Source organism: Miscanthus floridulus, chromosome 1 (assembly GCF_019320115.1).
Source record: "Miscanthus floridulus cultivar M001 chromosome 1, ASM1932011v1, whole genome shotgun sequence".
NCBI classification, from domain to species: domain Eukaryota; kingdom Viridiplantae; phylum Streptophyta; class Magnoliopsida; order Poales; family Poaceae; genus Miscanthus; species Miscanthus floridulus.
The window spans coordinates 196,109,017-196,125,463 of NC_089580.1; the positions used below are offsets into that span (position 1 = coordinate 196,109,017).

The window sequence follows — 16,447 nt, forward strand, 5'->3', positions numbered from 1 at the left end:
AGGTTGGTAGTTGATTCTGAATCAGGGTATTGTCCTATTGATTTACAATATTCTCGGTTGTATAGATGAGTGTGGGCTAATTTGGCACTGGTGACTGAGTAATGGAATTTTCCACTACAAAAAAGCCATAATTTTAATGGCAGCCGTAATTCATCCTTTATAAATGAGTTTTTTTTATATCTACGTGCGTGTCGCACGTGCATGTTCACTAGTATCATAAATAAAAGAAAGAAAGGAAGGTGACACGCAATTACACCACAATCCGATCTGCATCAAGTCTGAGAAATACCGCAAAAATTCCGGCAGATTGTTGCTGAACTTTCGTTAAATCATTATGAATTGCGCGAAAATTTATGCATTGATTCAAGATATATTTTTTTTTTCTTTCCGAGTAACACAAAATAATATAAGCGGTCAATTGAACCTCAAGTCTATTAGAACACAGCCACCTGTTCTTAACGAAAACGTCCAAAAAGCAACACTAGGAGGCAAGGAGCTCTGAATTTCAATTTATTCATCCATTCCTCACACAAATTTGCACCTATAAACCAAACAAAACAAAAATTGTATTCCGCGCTGGTTTATTGCTAGTGTGATAGTGAATTTAAGATAACTTTCACAAATCACAAGGCTGCATCTACTGGTTTACTACTTCTGGTTCTGGTAGTGCAGAGCTTTCTGCTTCTTTCCTGCCTTGGACGGCGGCTGCTGCTCGACCGAGGATTCCTCTCGCGCCCTCCGCGACCGCAGCAGCATGGCTCGCATGGCCGGCGTCGCGAACGACGCCGCCTCCGCGGCCATGTTCATCGGACCGTTCATGTTTATCATGTTGGCGCTGGCCCGTTGGTACGCGTGCATGGACATGCCAGCGAGCATAAAGGCGCGCCCCGACCGCGCGTAGCTATTCCCGTTGGAAACGAGCCGGCGCATCTCGTGCAGCTCCGCCCCCAGCGACTGGATCGTGGCGTCGCCGCCAAGCGCCGCCTCCGACTGCGCCACCGCTTGTTGCCTGATCTCGAGTATCCTTACCGCCTCCTGGTGCGCGCCCCGCTCCGCCGCCGCCCTCGCCGCAGCGATGTCCTCGGCCGCCTCCACACGGACGCGCTCCCGCTCCACCTCCGTCGAGCGTTCTGCGTCCACCACTTGCTCCGGTCTCGCCACCACCGTGTCCTCCGCCGTCACGTCGACGTGAGCGCCACCGGCCGTGTCCCTGTAACTGCAGTTCACCTTGATCAGAGCAGTCTCGCCGTCCGTTGCTTCCACGGCTGGAAAAGACAAGAACAGCAGGAAGCGCCGCTCCTCGTCCGCGTAGAGCTCGCCGACGCGGACAGAGGCGGAGCGGCCGTCCTCGTCGACGCGGCTCTCGTAACGCCCGGACTTGATCGAGCCGATGCGAACTCCGGGGTGCCCGGCAGCGATGGCGACGCGCGCCTCCTGCACCACGACGGTGAGCAGGCCGCCGATGCACTGCGCGAACGCGTCCTGGATCACCGCCTCGTTCTCTATGTACGAGAAGGTGCCGGCGGTGGCCTCAGTGATGACGTGCATAGCCACCGCGTCGTGGTCGTTGCCGAACCCAAACGTGTGAACTGGCGCCGACCAGTCTCTGGTGCCAGTGGCCATGAAGGACGGCGGCACGAGCGCCTCGTAGTTGGGCGCGGCGCCGGCGGCCCGCGACCTGCGCGGCGCGGTGTAGGTGTCCTGGCCGTCGGAGAGGAGTATGACGCTGGACACGGTGTTCCTGTGCCGGCGCTCCTCGAGCACCTTGGCCGCCGTCCGGAGCCCCTCGGCGATGTTGGTCCCGCCGCGCGCGACGAGCGATTCCACGGCGTTCTTGGCCGTGGCCTTCCCGTCGCCCGACATCAGGAGGAGCCTGGTCACGCGGCGCGCCCCGTCGGAGAAGGACACGACGCTAAGGCGGTCGTGGGGTCCCAGGTTGTCGACGACGAACCCCATGGCCTGCTTCAGGAGCGCCAGCTTCGCCCCGGTCATGCTACCACTCACGTCGAGCACTGTCACGAGGTCGAGAGGCGCGCGTGGCGCGTCGCCGGCCGCCGCTTCGCCGTCGGTAGTCATCCCGGGAGCCTTGACGTGCACGAGGACGGCGAAGTTGTCGCGCGACGAGTCCCTCGCGACGGCGGAGTACTCGGTGTGCGTCGTGACAGCCAGTGTCCCACCGGATCTGGATGACGCCGCCGCCTGTCGCTGGTCGCCGCCGCCGTCGCCGGAGGAGGGCGGTTCCACCCGCTCGTCATCGTCGAACACTTGAGGCTCATCGGACTGGTGTTGTGGCTGCCAACCATGCAGCGGCACATGCCTCGTCGGCAGTGGCTGCACACGGTGCATGGGCAGTGGCTGCGGCAGCGTGCGCGGCACCGGCGCCGGCTGCGGCTGCACCACGGACGGCAGCTCGCGCCAGCGCGCGTTGCAGAGCGGGCAGACGAGGTTGCCGTGCGCGACGCTCTCGGAGATGCAGTGGAAGTGGAACGTGTGGGAGCACTCGGCCGTGAAGATGGCCTGCCCGCCGCCGGCGCCCATGCCGGCGAGGCATATCGCGCAAGGATTGCTCTGCACCCACCAAAGCAGCAAAATACATACGCACCAAATGATCAGTCTGTTTCTGTTCATGATGAACTGCGAGCTAGCTAGTCCTACAGAGACCATCTTTCAAAGGAATTTATATATCTGGAAACCAAAAAGAATCGCATGTCGAATATGGTAGAAAGTAGTAAAAGTACAGATGGAATTTCGGAGAGACAACTGTAGAATTCAATGGTGGATTTCACGGTCTCACCTGGTCGGCACCTTCCATGTCGATCGAGTTGCTATTGCTCCGAAGGATGATATATGGAATGGAAGGAAAAATGTTTACGAGGTGTAGCTGTGGGACATATGAATCTGGTATATATAACAGGGCAGATGCTTCGATTCAAAGGAAGGAGAAGAGTTGGATGTATCGCCGTGGTTTCCACGTTGGTGTAACAGCCGATAGGTCTCCTTAAGGATTAAGCTATCGGCTGTTACGGCCCGGCTGAAGCGGAGTGCCGGAGTGCAAGGACCAAGTCGGATCCGCCTGAAGCGTTAAGCATGCAAGGATGAAGTCGGGGACCAGGCTGAAGCCCAACTCGCGTACTGCACACACACAAGCACATTGTCCAGCATATACCAGCCCACATAACTTTGAGCCCAAAGCCGCAACGTCTCGTGCCCAGCACAGAAACGGGGAACCAGCGAGCAGGGGCAAAAATGGTTTGAAACGTGTATGCGTGGACACACACGACTGACGACCCTAGACTCTTCTTCTACGAGTACAAAGACACGTACACAGCAACACACACCCTGGCACGCGGAGCTAGCAGGGGATGCTCCGGCCGTAGTTGTCGTCTGTGCCAGGCGGAGCATCGGCGGCGGGGGCGGCGGACGAGCCCGAAAACTTGTCGTCGATGCCCGCGTGGTAGAGGAGCGCCCAGAGGTGCGTGATGAACTCGCCGCCCTTGCCGAGCTCCTTCTGGTGCGCGACTATGCTACCGTGCGGCGCCATCGACACGATCAGCTCGCACCACAGCTCGGCCAGCGCCTCCCACAGGCCGTCGCCGTCGCCGCCGCCATGCGCCAGCACGCTCTCCAGACCACTGGCGAGCTTTTCCGGCCTCTCGAGACTATGCCGACCTCTTCTTGGCTGTCATGTGTCGGTCCCTCCTTCCCGTTGGCCGCCGCCTCCTCGCCGCCGAGTCCGCCGTTGGGTGCTTCTTTCCCGCCGACCGCTTTCGCTTCGTCGAGGAGGACGTTGCACATGTACCGCACGGAGTTGCTCGCGACTGGGAGCAGCTTTGGCTTGTAGAACACCAGGTAGGCGCAGTACTTGGACAGCGTGGTGGCCACGAGCCATAGTCCGCACGGCGTGATCCTAGTCCTTTCCGAGTCTGGCGGCCGTCTTCCAAATCCATCAAGCGTTTGTCCGATCCTCCAACGCGCGGCTGCCTGCCGCCGCCGCCGGTCGTAAGATTTTAAGGGCTCTCCGATCTGGTTGCAACGGCTTTGACTATGTATAAAATCTTATAATATATATATATATATATATATATATATATATATAGGGAGAGTATATTCAGTAGCCAGCTACAAAATAAGTTATTCCGTAGTCACCTCCATTTACGATAATTTTATATACTAATTTACGATAATGTCAATACATATTTACGATAGTTGGGTTACTATAACACATGGAAATATTTACCATAACGTTATAGTAAACTACTTAGTATGAAGTTATTATAATCTCGTAAATTAACATAGTAATTATCGTAACTCAAAGTGGCTACAGAATAAGTTATTTTATAGCCAGCTACAGGATAGTAGTTCTATATATATATATATATATATATATATATATATATATATATATATATATATATATATATATATATATATATATATATACTAATTTTATTTACAAAACGAAAGCAAATTTAATAATATATTTTTAATTTAACATGTCTGATAATTATCGAGAAATAATATAGGTTAAACAATATATTTGTAGATGTATTATAATTATCGATGAACAATATAGATTAAAAAAGCAATATATTCATTTTCTTTCCTCACCCATGACAAATATTTCTTAGGTAACATTCTAAAATTCTAACACCTAAATTAGAAGAAAAATATGACTATACTGGTATAAAGTACTAGAAGTCTGGAATACTATACAAATAATTAATTTGGATTAAAAATAAAAAGAAAAAAAAATACCTTGAGCCTAAACAACTGATCGGTGATCGCAATTCGTAAGAAGTCCAGAATTAAGATGTCGTCGTCATGGAGCCCTGCCTGGTCACCGTCCTCGTGCACCATGTCCGTGTCTCCAGTAGTCTAGCTCTTCGTAGCGGCGCAGCTCGTTAGCTCCACGTGTGTAAGGCGCACGTCGCGAACTCACGATCAGAGTGTGTTGTGTGCAGCATGACTCCTCGTCTTCTCTCTACCCGAAGGCCGTGGGGAAAGTAAACTAGGAAAGAAATGCCGATATTGTCTTTTTGGACCGCGTGACCAGTTCTATGTCTTTCTTCTCATTAGTTTGCTTATGCCTAATAGACTATAGGACCTGGGGCCCTCGGCCATCGCACCTCATGCCCTAACCCTAGAGGCGGCAGTGGCCGCCGCCGCCGCCGTCTTTCAGCTCCAGCGTGCTGGTTGCGACGTGCCACACCATGATTCTCTCGATGTGCGTCTGAGCTTTGCAGTGCTCCGAAAGCAGCACGTCGCCTTCCAGCTCGGTCCTCCTCTTGAGGGACTCGTGGCCATCGACCAAACCTTTTCTGTTGTTCGCGAGGGTGCTGCATATCATCTCCTCTATGTCTGCGGGGACCGGCCGGAGGGTCTTGCACTTGTTGACGCGGAAGTCCTCGTCGCCGGTCAGCAGGACGAAGGATCTCGCCTTGCGGTGCAGCTTCACGATGCACTCCGCTAGACGTCTCTGCTTCTTGGTCGCCTTGAGAAGGTCGAACTGTCCCATAGAGCTGCCGATGGGCTCCGCCATCTTGCCGCAGCAGATTGAAGTTGAGGACGCAGTTGAGGAAAGGGGATGCCCGCAGCCACGGTTTCCGGACGTATTCGGTGACCACCATAACCTGGAAGGCAAAGCAGGGGGACCATCAATTATTGAAGGGTCTCAATTCCACTATTCCAGATGTGATAAGAACAGGGAGCAGGGTGTGCCGTGACGGGATGATTGGAGGACAAATTGCATAAGGGTTAGCCTCCCAAATCAAACTTCACTTGTGGAGAAGATTTTTTTTTCTTTACATCAGCTTTACCAGCAGCTCTGCCAATGGAGCTACAACAAACCAACTCTAGCAAATCCCGGATCTATTAGAGCGACTTGAAACTAGAAGAAGCTACTATTTTCAACTTCATCCCACATTAATCCCTTGTGAGAGCATATATTTTATAAAGAGCTTTACATTTAAAACCTTTTGAACAAAAATACTCATAAGACACAAAACAACTTCAAACAGGTCGTGAAGCTATTGAAAAAGATGTGTCAAATGGGCTTCTAAATGGATGTAATTTCTCTGTCCTCCGTCCTAAAATAATTGTACATCTCATTTTCTGAGGAGTATTTTTTAAATTTTGACAAGAGTTATCAATATTTGCATATCCTAATATGTTTATTGTGAAAATATATTTCAATATTAATCTAATGATATTAATACACATCATAAATATTAGTATATTTTTTGCTTATATATTTGGTCAAACTTTAAAATTTTGGCTTCTTGAAAAATAAGATGTGCAGTTATTTTGGAACTGAGATGGTAATTTTAACTTTATCGTTAATTAAATTTATATAAAAGAGTATCAATATTTACAACATAAAATAGGTATACTATAAAAATATATCTCTAGTAACAATGATTGGGTATTACAAATATTCATATTGTTTAAATGAATTGGATCGAACTCATAATGATTTGGTTGAGGCTGTCTTTATACCTCTGTAGTCTGTACTAGTATAGGACAGTTAAGTCAGAAATCTTTCAAGTCTCTGTCTCTCTTTGTGAATGCCAAAGAGAAACGTACGTGGTGTTTAAATCCAGGAGCTAAAGTTTAGGTGTCACACCGGGTGTCATATGGGAGTGTTTGATAGTAATAATAAAATAAATTACACAAGTCCTCAGTAATCCACGAGACGAATTTATTAAGCATAATTAATCTATCATTAGCATATGATACTGTAGCAATATGTGTAATTAGTTATTTTTTAGTCTATATTTAATACTTCATGCATGTGTCCACATATACGCAGCCTGTTCGCTTGTTGGTTTCAGCCAGCCCAAACCAGTCAGCTAACAGTGTTTTTCTCTCACAACAAACCAGCACCAACCAGTCCAAACCAGCTCAAAAACCAAACAGCGAACAGGCCGACGATGTGATAGTGACTAAATTTTAGAGGAGTAACTAAGACCTTAGGTATTGTCAGATTTCAGTGAGTGAGTATGTGGACCATACTACGTGTGATTGAAATAACTGCCATAGTGTCTCAGAACGTAACTTCGCTAAAAAGTTGGTCCCATGTAGTCACGCCACGTGCGTACGTACCTTAGTCCAGTCGGAGAAGATGTGGATGAAGATCTCGCAGATCTCCACCCCGGTGACCATGCCCACGATGACGAAGGTGATGAGCAGGTCCACGTTCTTGCCATGGACGAGGTTGGACGAGCTCCCGTGGGGCACCCGGTAGTGCCGGACCGCCGACACGGTGATCCACACGGACACGCCGACCGTCACCACGAACAGCGCCGTGCTAACGACCGGGAAGCCGGAGCTGAACAGGATGGGGTACTTGGTGTAGAGCAAGTCCCTCGCGAAGCCCAGCTCCGTCCTGACCACCCGGAACGTCCGGTCCCGGCCGGAGCTGATGAGGTCGTCGAAGACCAGCAGCTCCGCCTTCGACCTCTCGCTCTCGGCCGTCGCGACGCTGGTGAACTTCCTCCGTAGGAGCTTGCACGGCGCGAAGGAGAGTCAGACGTCTCTCAGCTCTTTGCCGTGTGTCTTCGATTTCAGGAGGTTCCCATCGCACCCCCAGACCTTGGCGATGGTGAGGGTGTCCTCCGCCGGCTTGTACCGAGCCTCGTACTGGCTCTCCACCCTTTCGGCCTTCGCCTTGGAGTCGCCGACGATGAGGTAGTTGCAATTTTTCAAGCACAAGTCCTGGTCATCCGAGCCCTCTGAGGGTGCTTCGACGCTCTTGTCGATCTTGTGCTCGTGCTTCATGTAGTCGGCGACGAAGCTGGTGCTGGCGTCGCCATACCTGCCGCTGGCGACCTTGAACCGGACGATGCGCTCCAGGAACTTGGCGACCATGAGCGCCCAGAGCGGGCACCGGAACTGGGATGCGCTCGAGTAGTAGCGCACGTAGAGGCCGAGCGTGACGATGTTGTAGACTTGTAGGCGCGCGTGAAATCGTGGACGGCGAGGTCGGAGCGGCGCCCGGAGACGCCGTAGCCGGAGATGGTGTAGAGCCCTCGTAGCCGGCGAGGAGGATGCCCCAGAGCAGGTAGAGGTCGTTCCGGAAGGACATGGAGAGCAGCATGGTGAACATGCCGAACAGGAACCGCGTCATGGGATGCGTCACGGCGAAGAGGAAGCCCTTGATGAGGTGGCTGGAGCTCCACAGCCGGTGCTGCGACGCCGTCAGGAAGTAGGCCAGCGCCAGCGCCACGAAGCACGCCTTCGTCTCCACGATGATGCGCAGCGCGCTCTCCGACACCAGCCCTTGCTGCGTGTTGTGGCACGCCTCGTACATGAGCGCCGGCGGCGGCGGCGCCATGATGGCTGACATTGGTTGCCGAGATCGATCGGCTGGAGTAGGGACGACGAGACTCTTGGACGCAGACACGATCCGAGGCAAAGGCGGATGCCTGTGGTGTGCCCACGAGCAGGCGAGCAGGGCGCGTGCGCGCCTGTATATACGCCATCCAAGTGGCTTTACCATTCGTGCGAGTGAGGGTCCGGGGAGAGTTCATTCAAACGCATGATTGCAAATCACTGAACAGAAGCGCCAGTGTATCAGTTGACTCCAATGATTGACTCGAGTCAACGGTGCACGATGGAGTGCGCCAACATGGCAGGTTCGTGTTTACACTCGCAGAGGCTGCAGGCAGGTCGAGTCGTGTGAATAGACAAGCTTGACCTTCTCGAGAAGTTTCAGACAGTCTAGGGGTCTGTACTGAATGCATGGTTTATGAAAGACTCGCGAGGTCTTCGAGAGTATACATTTTTTTTCCGCCCTTAGTTAAAGCTCTGAAGCTTGCCTGTGAGCTTCTCATGTCATCGTGGAACAGGTTGTCTGCATCGTGTGGTATCATATGAAGCATCTGCTGATTCTTTTTTTTCCTCCCCTTTCAGAGATCACAGGCCATTGGTCGCAACTTGTTCTTGAATAGCAACTTCACCCAATCCTAATCGCCTTTTTTTTGAGCTGACAGGATGGCTGCCGAATTATATTGGCAACAGGAGCAAAGCGAGGCGAAAAAGAAAGTCCCAGCAACGTCGCTAATAACGGGCCTGTTCGCTTGAACTTATCAGCCGGCTTATCAGCTAGAATCTATTGTATTTTTCTCTCACAACAAAACAGTTTCAGTCGGTTTATCAGCCAGCTTTAATACCAGCCGAACAGGCCCTACAGTAACATGTTGCATATTCAGATTTAATAAAGGGCAAAAAAAAATTGACGAGGAGTATGAGCAACTGCAGGCTACCGGCTGTCATCGAGAGGCATCCTTACGTTGAGTCGTTGACTAGCGAATTTTTCTGCCGTGCTGAAATCTTGGATAAGATCATTGGCACCATCAGAATTCAGATCCACGTTCTGTTTGGAAGTTGGAGCTCCAGGGAGGTTGGTAGGAACTCCTCTACTCCTACCAGCGACGCACGCCGTCCACGGGGTGCTCACAAAGACTAACCAATGACCGTGCCTCTAAAGTCTAAACCCTGGTTGGTCAATCGCTAAATCTCTGAATCTGCCTACTGGAGTACTGGTGTCCTTCCCAGCACCCCGGGCATCCGCCGGCGCCACTGACGGAGCTGGGGGCGGTCGAACAATTTCAAAATATAAGAATTGGGTGTAGCTTATTCGTTAGATTTTTGTCTCAGGGTTATGCTTCAATTTTTTTGGATTTATTGTAGTATCTGATGATTTAACCATGCTCGCTGTTCTTCACGTAGTAGACGATCGTGTATATCGACAGTGGGGCACACGTAGGGATGAAAACGGTCGGAAACGGTCGAAAAAAACTCCTCAACCGTTTTCTACTTTTACATTTGAATACGAAAACGAAAGCGAAAGCGGTCAAGTCGGACACGAAAACGAACGCGAACTTACGGAATATTGAAAACGAACCAAATCGAACGGAATTATGTCGAACACGGTCGGTATACGAAAAAATCAATACGAAATACTAATCCATAGGACCAAATGCATAACAAATATATGATACTCGATAAAAATTAGATAGTGCCCCACGCGTTGCTATGGGGATTTTGTAGTATTGTACATGTGGTTACGAAGGGAGAAATATTCCTTTGTATATTCAAGATTTTTGCTCGAAATATTAATTAATGGCAAAAGCGAAAGCTTTTTTTTGTGAAACGAGAAAAGAAGAAGCCAATATTTCTAACGAGCAGCCAAACTAGCAACGGCAGGCCAAGAGTAGCGGAACAGCACGAGAGCCCACTGCAGGTCTGCAGCCCAACGAGCAGTGGCCCACTGCATAGCGCCAGCCCCAATGAGCAGCGCAGCAGCAAGAGAGCCAGTCAGCAAGCTGCAGCCAGGCACACTTCTTTAGGGCCTCTTTGGCACAGCTTATACCGGCTTCGGCTTCATCTATTTTGCGCAAATCGAGACACTGTAGCGTGAAGCCATTTTGTAAGCCGGGGTTAAAATGAACTAGAAGCCGAAAAAAACCAGTTTTTCTGACTTCACCGGCTTTGGCTTCACCGGTGAAGCCGTTTTGGATGAGCCGTGCCAAAGGGGGCTTTAGTCCCACCTCGATTACACAGCTGAGAGTGAGGGAGGCAATGATCTATATAATGAGATGCACTCGTAAAAAATCCATTGTGTTCCATGCCTGACTGAGCTACATTGTGGCTAAACTGGAATTCCTAATTAGAAATCCTAGTGGGTCAAATTTGGTTAAACCTCGCACGTAGTGGACTAAATTCGGATTAAACCGAATTTGAATTCGGGATATTCTGAATTAAAAATAGAAATTGGTCGGAAAAAGTCTAAACCGATTTCGAATTTGGTTTTTTGGATTTCGAACTAAATTTGAATTTGTCTGAAAATATGAATTCGATCGGGTCAAATGTAGAAAACGATACGGTTCGGTTCGGAATATTTTTATACCGCTTTCATCCCTAGATAGACTCATGAATATTAAAATCCACCGGCTTAGTATTTCGGAAGTGTTCATACTCGTGGTAGGTGACCGTGTCTGTCAATAATGGGGCACATACAATTACTCATGAATCTTGAAAATCAACCAGCTTAGTATTTTTAAAATGCTCATAGTTGAGTAGGACGCGTGTTTCATTATAAGAGTGTGTGTATATGCATGTACTATGATTCACAATAAAAATGGATAGTCACCGAATTGTTATTGCTAGTTAAATACGTATTTAATAAAATATGAAGTATAATGAAACATAAGTATTTTAATAAACCAAAAAACAATAGATGTATCCTATTATGGTAGGTAAACAAACTTAGATAAATTAAAATATTTTGTTCTAAGGGAAATTATTTTCTACTCTAGGGAGTAGTTACTCCCATATGTATATCTCTAGATTTAGGGATGTATATGCCTGATGAAGTATAAGTAGATGAACTATATGATCATATTACACTATCTAGGGTATTATGTATGTCAAGTATGCAAGTATACTTAGAGTATATGGTTATACTTGTTTTATATACTACTGCAATAGTATTGAATAAAATATTTAAAAATATGGGTCATTTTGAAAAAAAAAATCACATAGCAAAGATTTGGGGTATCTTAATATGAGTATATAAATATACTCAAACTGATACAGACACAATATTGTTTATTGAAGATGGGAGTAACTACTCCCGAGAGTATAAAAAATGCACCCTTTGTTCTATTTATATTCTACTAATAAATATGCCCGTGCGTTGCAACGGGAGTCCTTTTTTCTGGAGAGTCCTAAGAACAGACGCGGGACTTAGGGTTTGTTTGGTTTATAACCACAACTTGCCACGTCATAAGTTAGCCATGCCATAGTTTTTTATGTCATTGTGTGGTTCACTGTCATAACTACAATGTGCCACACTTTCTTAGCACTATTTCCACATGTCATAGTCTCATTTTCTTGCCAAACTTTGCCGCAAGTGTGGCTCTTATTTTGCTCGCCGTACTTTGATCATGTTTGGCTCGGCTTGTGCATGCCCACCATGTAGTGCGTCTGTGGTGTGAGTCGCGGGACTCTAGTTCAAATCCCATGTCCCGTGGCCTGATGTGAGGAGAAAATCACCGCAACCATAACGTGTTTGCATGACTTTTGCGTTCTGCAACTGAGAATCCACTTTTAAACGGTTTCAAACAGGATATATCCGTGACAACCAAACTACGGCACCAACCAAGCCTAAAGTATCTTCGTGTCAAGATCCTTTATTGAACTATAATGCAATTTAGTTATTGTAGTGCCCAGTCAAGATGATCATCAAGCACTTCAAAATTACTTTGACCTAATCATTTATAACATTTCATTTTGTACTATTCCACGACCGAGGTGAAACAAAAAAGGAAATCAAGTAATTATGTATCAATCTGGATTTCTTGAATCAATGCACCTCAAAGGAGAATTAAATATAAAACATTTTGTTTTATATCACGTAAAGCATATGGTGCCTCGGTGTGTGGTCTCTCTTCTGTTATTGGAGACCTAGGTTCAAGTCTTGTGGCGGCTAGTTGTTTTTGTCGCTGGGGACTACTAAGTTCTAAGGAGTGGACGTGCTGGAAGACAAAACACAATACGGACAGGAAACTAACTGGAAAAGGCTAGTTGTTTTTGTCGCTGGGACTACCAAGTTCCAAGGAGCAGGACGTGCTGGAATACAGAATACAGGCGAGCAGCCGTAAAAATATGGAAGGAAACCGAACTGGAAAAGGAATTAAGAGGAGGCAGAAAATAAGTACGGCAAACAATTTGCCTCTTTATTATTAAGGTATAGATGTGATTTTGTTATCTAAAAGATTTTGCTAGCGAGTTAGGGGGGCATAGGCCCCCGCTGGCCCCCCCTTGGCTCCACCGATGGCCGGCGTAGGGAAAGCGGGAGGAGCACCGTGTGCCCGTGTTGGTCTGCTCGCTAGCGACGGTATGTGGCGCGGGCTAGTGCCGAAGTTGAAGGAGAAAGCGGACGCTGTGCTCTTCCGTGAGCGTCGTGCTCCGACGGTGGATTGACAATGGCGTACGGTGAATGAGCCTTGGCTTGATGATTGTCCGCCAGATTACTAGCAGAGACCCAAGGGATGGGGAAGAAAGCTTGAGGAGGAGGTGTCACCGCCTTGTGGGTCCTGCGTGTATAGATGGCCATCAGGCCGTGCCGCCCTGGCCCGGCGGCACGGCGTGCCATGCCTACCCTGACGCGGTGTCGTGCCTCACCGGGCCACCGTGCCGGTCGTGCCGTGCCGTGCCGCTTGCGTGCTCGTGCCTGGTCTCCGGCCCAAGGCACGGCCCGTGGGCCGTTTGGCCATGCCGTGCTGCCCGCTGGCGTGCTCGAAGCTAGCTGCCGAGCTCGAGACGACGATGGCGTATGGAGATTGGAGAAGCCAATGGGCGACGGCCGCAGAAACGAGAGACAGAGAGAGAGAGGAGGTGACCTCATAGGCCACGACGAGTCCCTGGGGGCTGGGGCCGGCACGGGAACACGGAGCTCGGGGCGCTGGGGCCATCGCCCGCCGAGCTCACTCCCAGGTCCGGCGTCCCTAGGGCTGGGGCCAGCGCGTCGAGCTCACTCCCAAGGCGGAGCTCGGGGGCTCAAGGCCGGATCTGGCGCTGGGGAGGTGCCCGGTCGGCCGGCCGGCAGCTGCCGGTGTAGCGGGTGGGGGAGCCGAGGAGGGGGCTGCGAGCCTGCGACGCTGCGTCGTGCGTCGCGCCATCACTGTGTCGGGGTGTGGCGGGTAGGGTGGGTGTGGCCATGTGGGGGGCGTGGGCGTGGGGTGTTAGGGTTTGGGAGGGGGTATAGGTGTGGGGGGCTGGGCCTCTTAGCAGGCCGGCTGGCCGGGCCACTACCGGGCCACCTCTTGGACCGGGCCGCGGGCCTGGAGGGTGGCCCAGGCACTGGCCTGGTGCCTCGGGCCGGGCCGGCACGGGCACGGTGACCACCGGGCCATGGCGTGCTCGGGCCGGGCCAAAACGCCGGGCCACGGGCCGGGCCATCGAGCCGCGGGCTGCATGTACACATATACCTGCGTGTGATATGTGGGTCCCATTTTTTATTTGCTTTGAGTCATCATATTATTGTCAGGACATGTTCTCATATTATTGTGAGGACACTTTACGTGACAAAAACACTTGGTGAAATACTTGTCTCGTAGTTGCAAATATTTCCTTATGAGGATCTTTCTGTCTTTTCTTCACATTATTAAAAATATCATGTGGTATTATATGAAATGATCTTCAAGACTAGTGTCAGTGTTTCGAACCACCGGCTAGTAAATTTGTATCTGCGTGTCTGCCCCGGATGGTGTGCTCGGAGGACACAAGTATTTATACTGATTCGGACGGAATATCCCTACGTCCAGTCTGTTGTTGTTCGTGTTACCGGCACTAGTTTGTAATAGTGGTTACAAACGGGCGAGAGAGGGAGAAGGTCTCAAGTATCTGGTGAAAAGATCGAACGGAGTTGAGTCTTGTTGAGCTCGTTCAGCCGTGTGCTCGTGCCCCTCATGGGGCGTCCCGCTTCCCCTTTTATACATGAAGGGGAAGGCGCAGGTTACAGAGAGAGAAAGGAGAGAAAAAAAGGAGAAAAGCGAGGGAGAACAAGGCCTCTAGGGTCGCGGCGTCCTTCATCCCCTTTATGCGAGTCCTGCCGGTCCTGTAGATGATGATGGGGATGACTCCACGTCGCGGCCCTGTTCGTCACTGGCGCTATACGTAGACATCTTCAGCCGGTCGCGGCGCTCCACTCTGTTCCAGTGGGCGGTGTGGTCAACAGGTACTCCTGTCAGAAGTCGTATAGGGATTAGGCAGCACAGCGCCGGCACTGCCTGACACTGTTGGCGACGTGAGCCCCCAGGTATGGTCCGTCGTGGCCATGAGTCACGTCGAGACATGCCCGCTTCCCTCCCGGTGTCAGAAGTTTGACCCTAGGGTCGTACTCTTAGACCCGTATTGGTTGGAGGCGGTATGGATCCCCGTCGAGGGAGACGGAACCCGCGCCCAAGGGTTCTAGCGAGACGGAGCCCGCGTCCTCGGGGTCGGGCCAGATGGGGCTCGCGCCCGAGGGGTCGGGCGAGACGGAGCCTACGCCCTCGAGGTCGGATGAGACAGAGCCCGTGTCCTCGGGGTCGGGCGAGACCTTAAATACGTCTTGGACCATCTGGGTGAATTAACGTTCGTGGCCGTTAACTTCCTTCCTCCGGATATCCCTAATATCGATACCCGACAACTAGTGATTGTTGGAATGTGATCTCTCTGCTAACATATAAATCGTCAATAATTATTAGGTACCAAATAATGTCTATTGTATTATAGAACCTTTTGCCATGATCGGCGACATCTCTAAGCTTTCTAGGGTTGGGCCCCTAGGCCCGCAGCGCATATAAATAAGGGGGTGATGCTCCCAAGACTTCCTCGATGTATTCACACCAAGAAACACCCGAACCGATCTATTAGGTGCTGAAGCGTCTGGAAGGTCATCTGCCCACGTTCGTTCAGTTATTCCAAGACCTACATCAAGTTCTTCACCAACCAAAAGCATCAATCCCCAATATGGTGAAGACTAATATATACTTCATCTATATCTATAGAGGCACTCAGATAATATCTACAAACTCTGGTTAGCCACTAATATCTAATTTCTGCATAGGATTGAGTTAGTGATCATGTCTAGACTAAGGTAATATCCTGTTAAACTAAGTTTTAATTCAACAGTGACACGTAGCAATGTACGTACACTTAACACTTAGAGGGGCCAATGTCTACATTTTATGGACCAGAGAAATAAACGGAAACAAAAAACCTAGACTCAGGCTATAATTGGTTGGGAGATTCAATTCACTTCAATCTTGTGGGGCACCTTGCATGCCGCCTGTTAAATTAACATGTGTATTCCAATAACTCAACCATGATAGCGGCTAGCTCCTCGCGTGAAGAAAAAGAAAGAGTAACGAAAGGGAGACGACCGTGTATGGAACCATAGTGTATAGTGGGAGTGGAGGAGTAGGATCATTATCTTAGAGATGCAGAGATATATACGATGACAAAAGAGCCATATCAATAGAATGCGGGGCTAAAAAATATCAACGAAATTTTAAGAGTTTCAACATTTTAGTTACGAGTGAAAGAAAATACTTATACTGAAATCTCAGACCCTAGTTTGCATCTTGCTTTCTTTCAACACTAGAGGACCTTGGAGCATGTTTTATTTCTCATTACAATTTTCATCAGAGCTACACGTTGGCCAACTTGGACCCTAGCCCCCTTGGCCCACAAAACATCGAGTCCGTGCAATGCATGTATATTGGAGGCCCATGCACCCCAGCCCAGACTCACGTAAGCTTCCCTCTTGTGTCGTCGTCGAATTTCGATTGGGAAGCACAGCACTTTCGAGCAACTCTAACAAGTTAGCCAAAGGCCCGTTTGGTCACTTCACTACTCAAGCTTTTTTTTTCCAGCTCTATGAACAACTTCACCGGTA

At 49.7% G+C, this 16,447-nt stretch overlaps 1 protein-coding gene and 1 pseudogene across 1 annotated transcript; both read right to left on the reverse strand.

Moving 5' to 3' along the window:
- Positions 1-493: 493 nt before the first annotated feature.
- Positions 494-2,897, reverse strand: LOC136508137 (E3 ubiquitin-protein ligase WAV3-like). Its single transcript, XM_066502770.1, has 2 exons — positions 2,795-2,897; positions 494-2,568 (listed from the first exon to the last, which is right to left on the reverse strand). Exons 1-2 carry the CDS (start codon positions 2,810-2,812, stop codon positions 649-651), a joined length of 1,938 nt encoding a protein of 645 aa, XP_066358867.1. The 5' UTR covers positions 2,813-2,897; the 3' UTR covers positions 494-648.
- A 455-nt stretch (positions 2,898-3,352) lies between these two features.
- LOC136508148 (uncharacterized) lies at positions 3,353-8,456 on the reverse strand (annotated as a pseudogene).
- Positions 8,457-16,447: the final 7,991 nt, after the last annotated feature.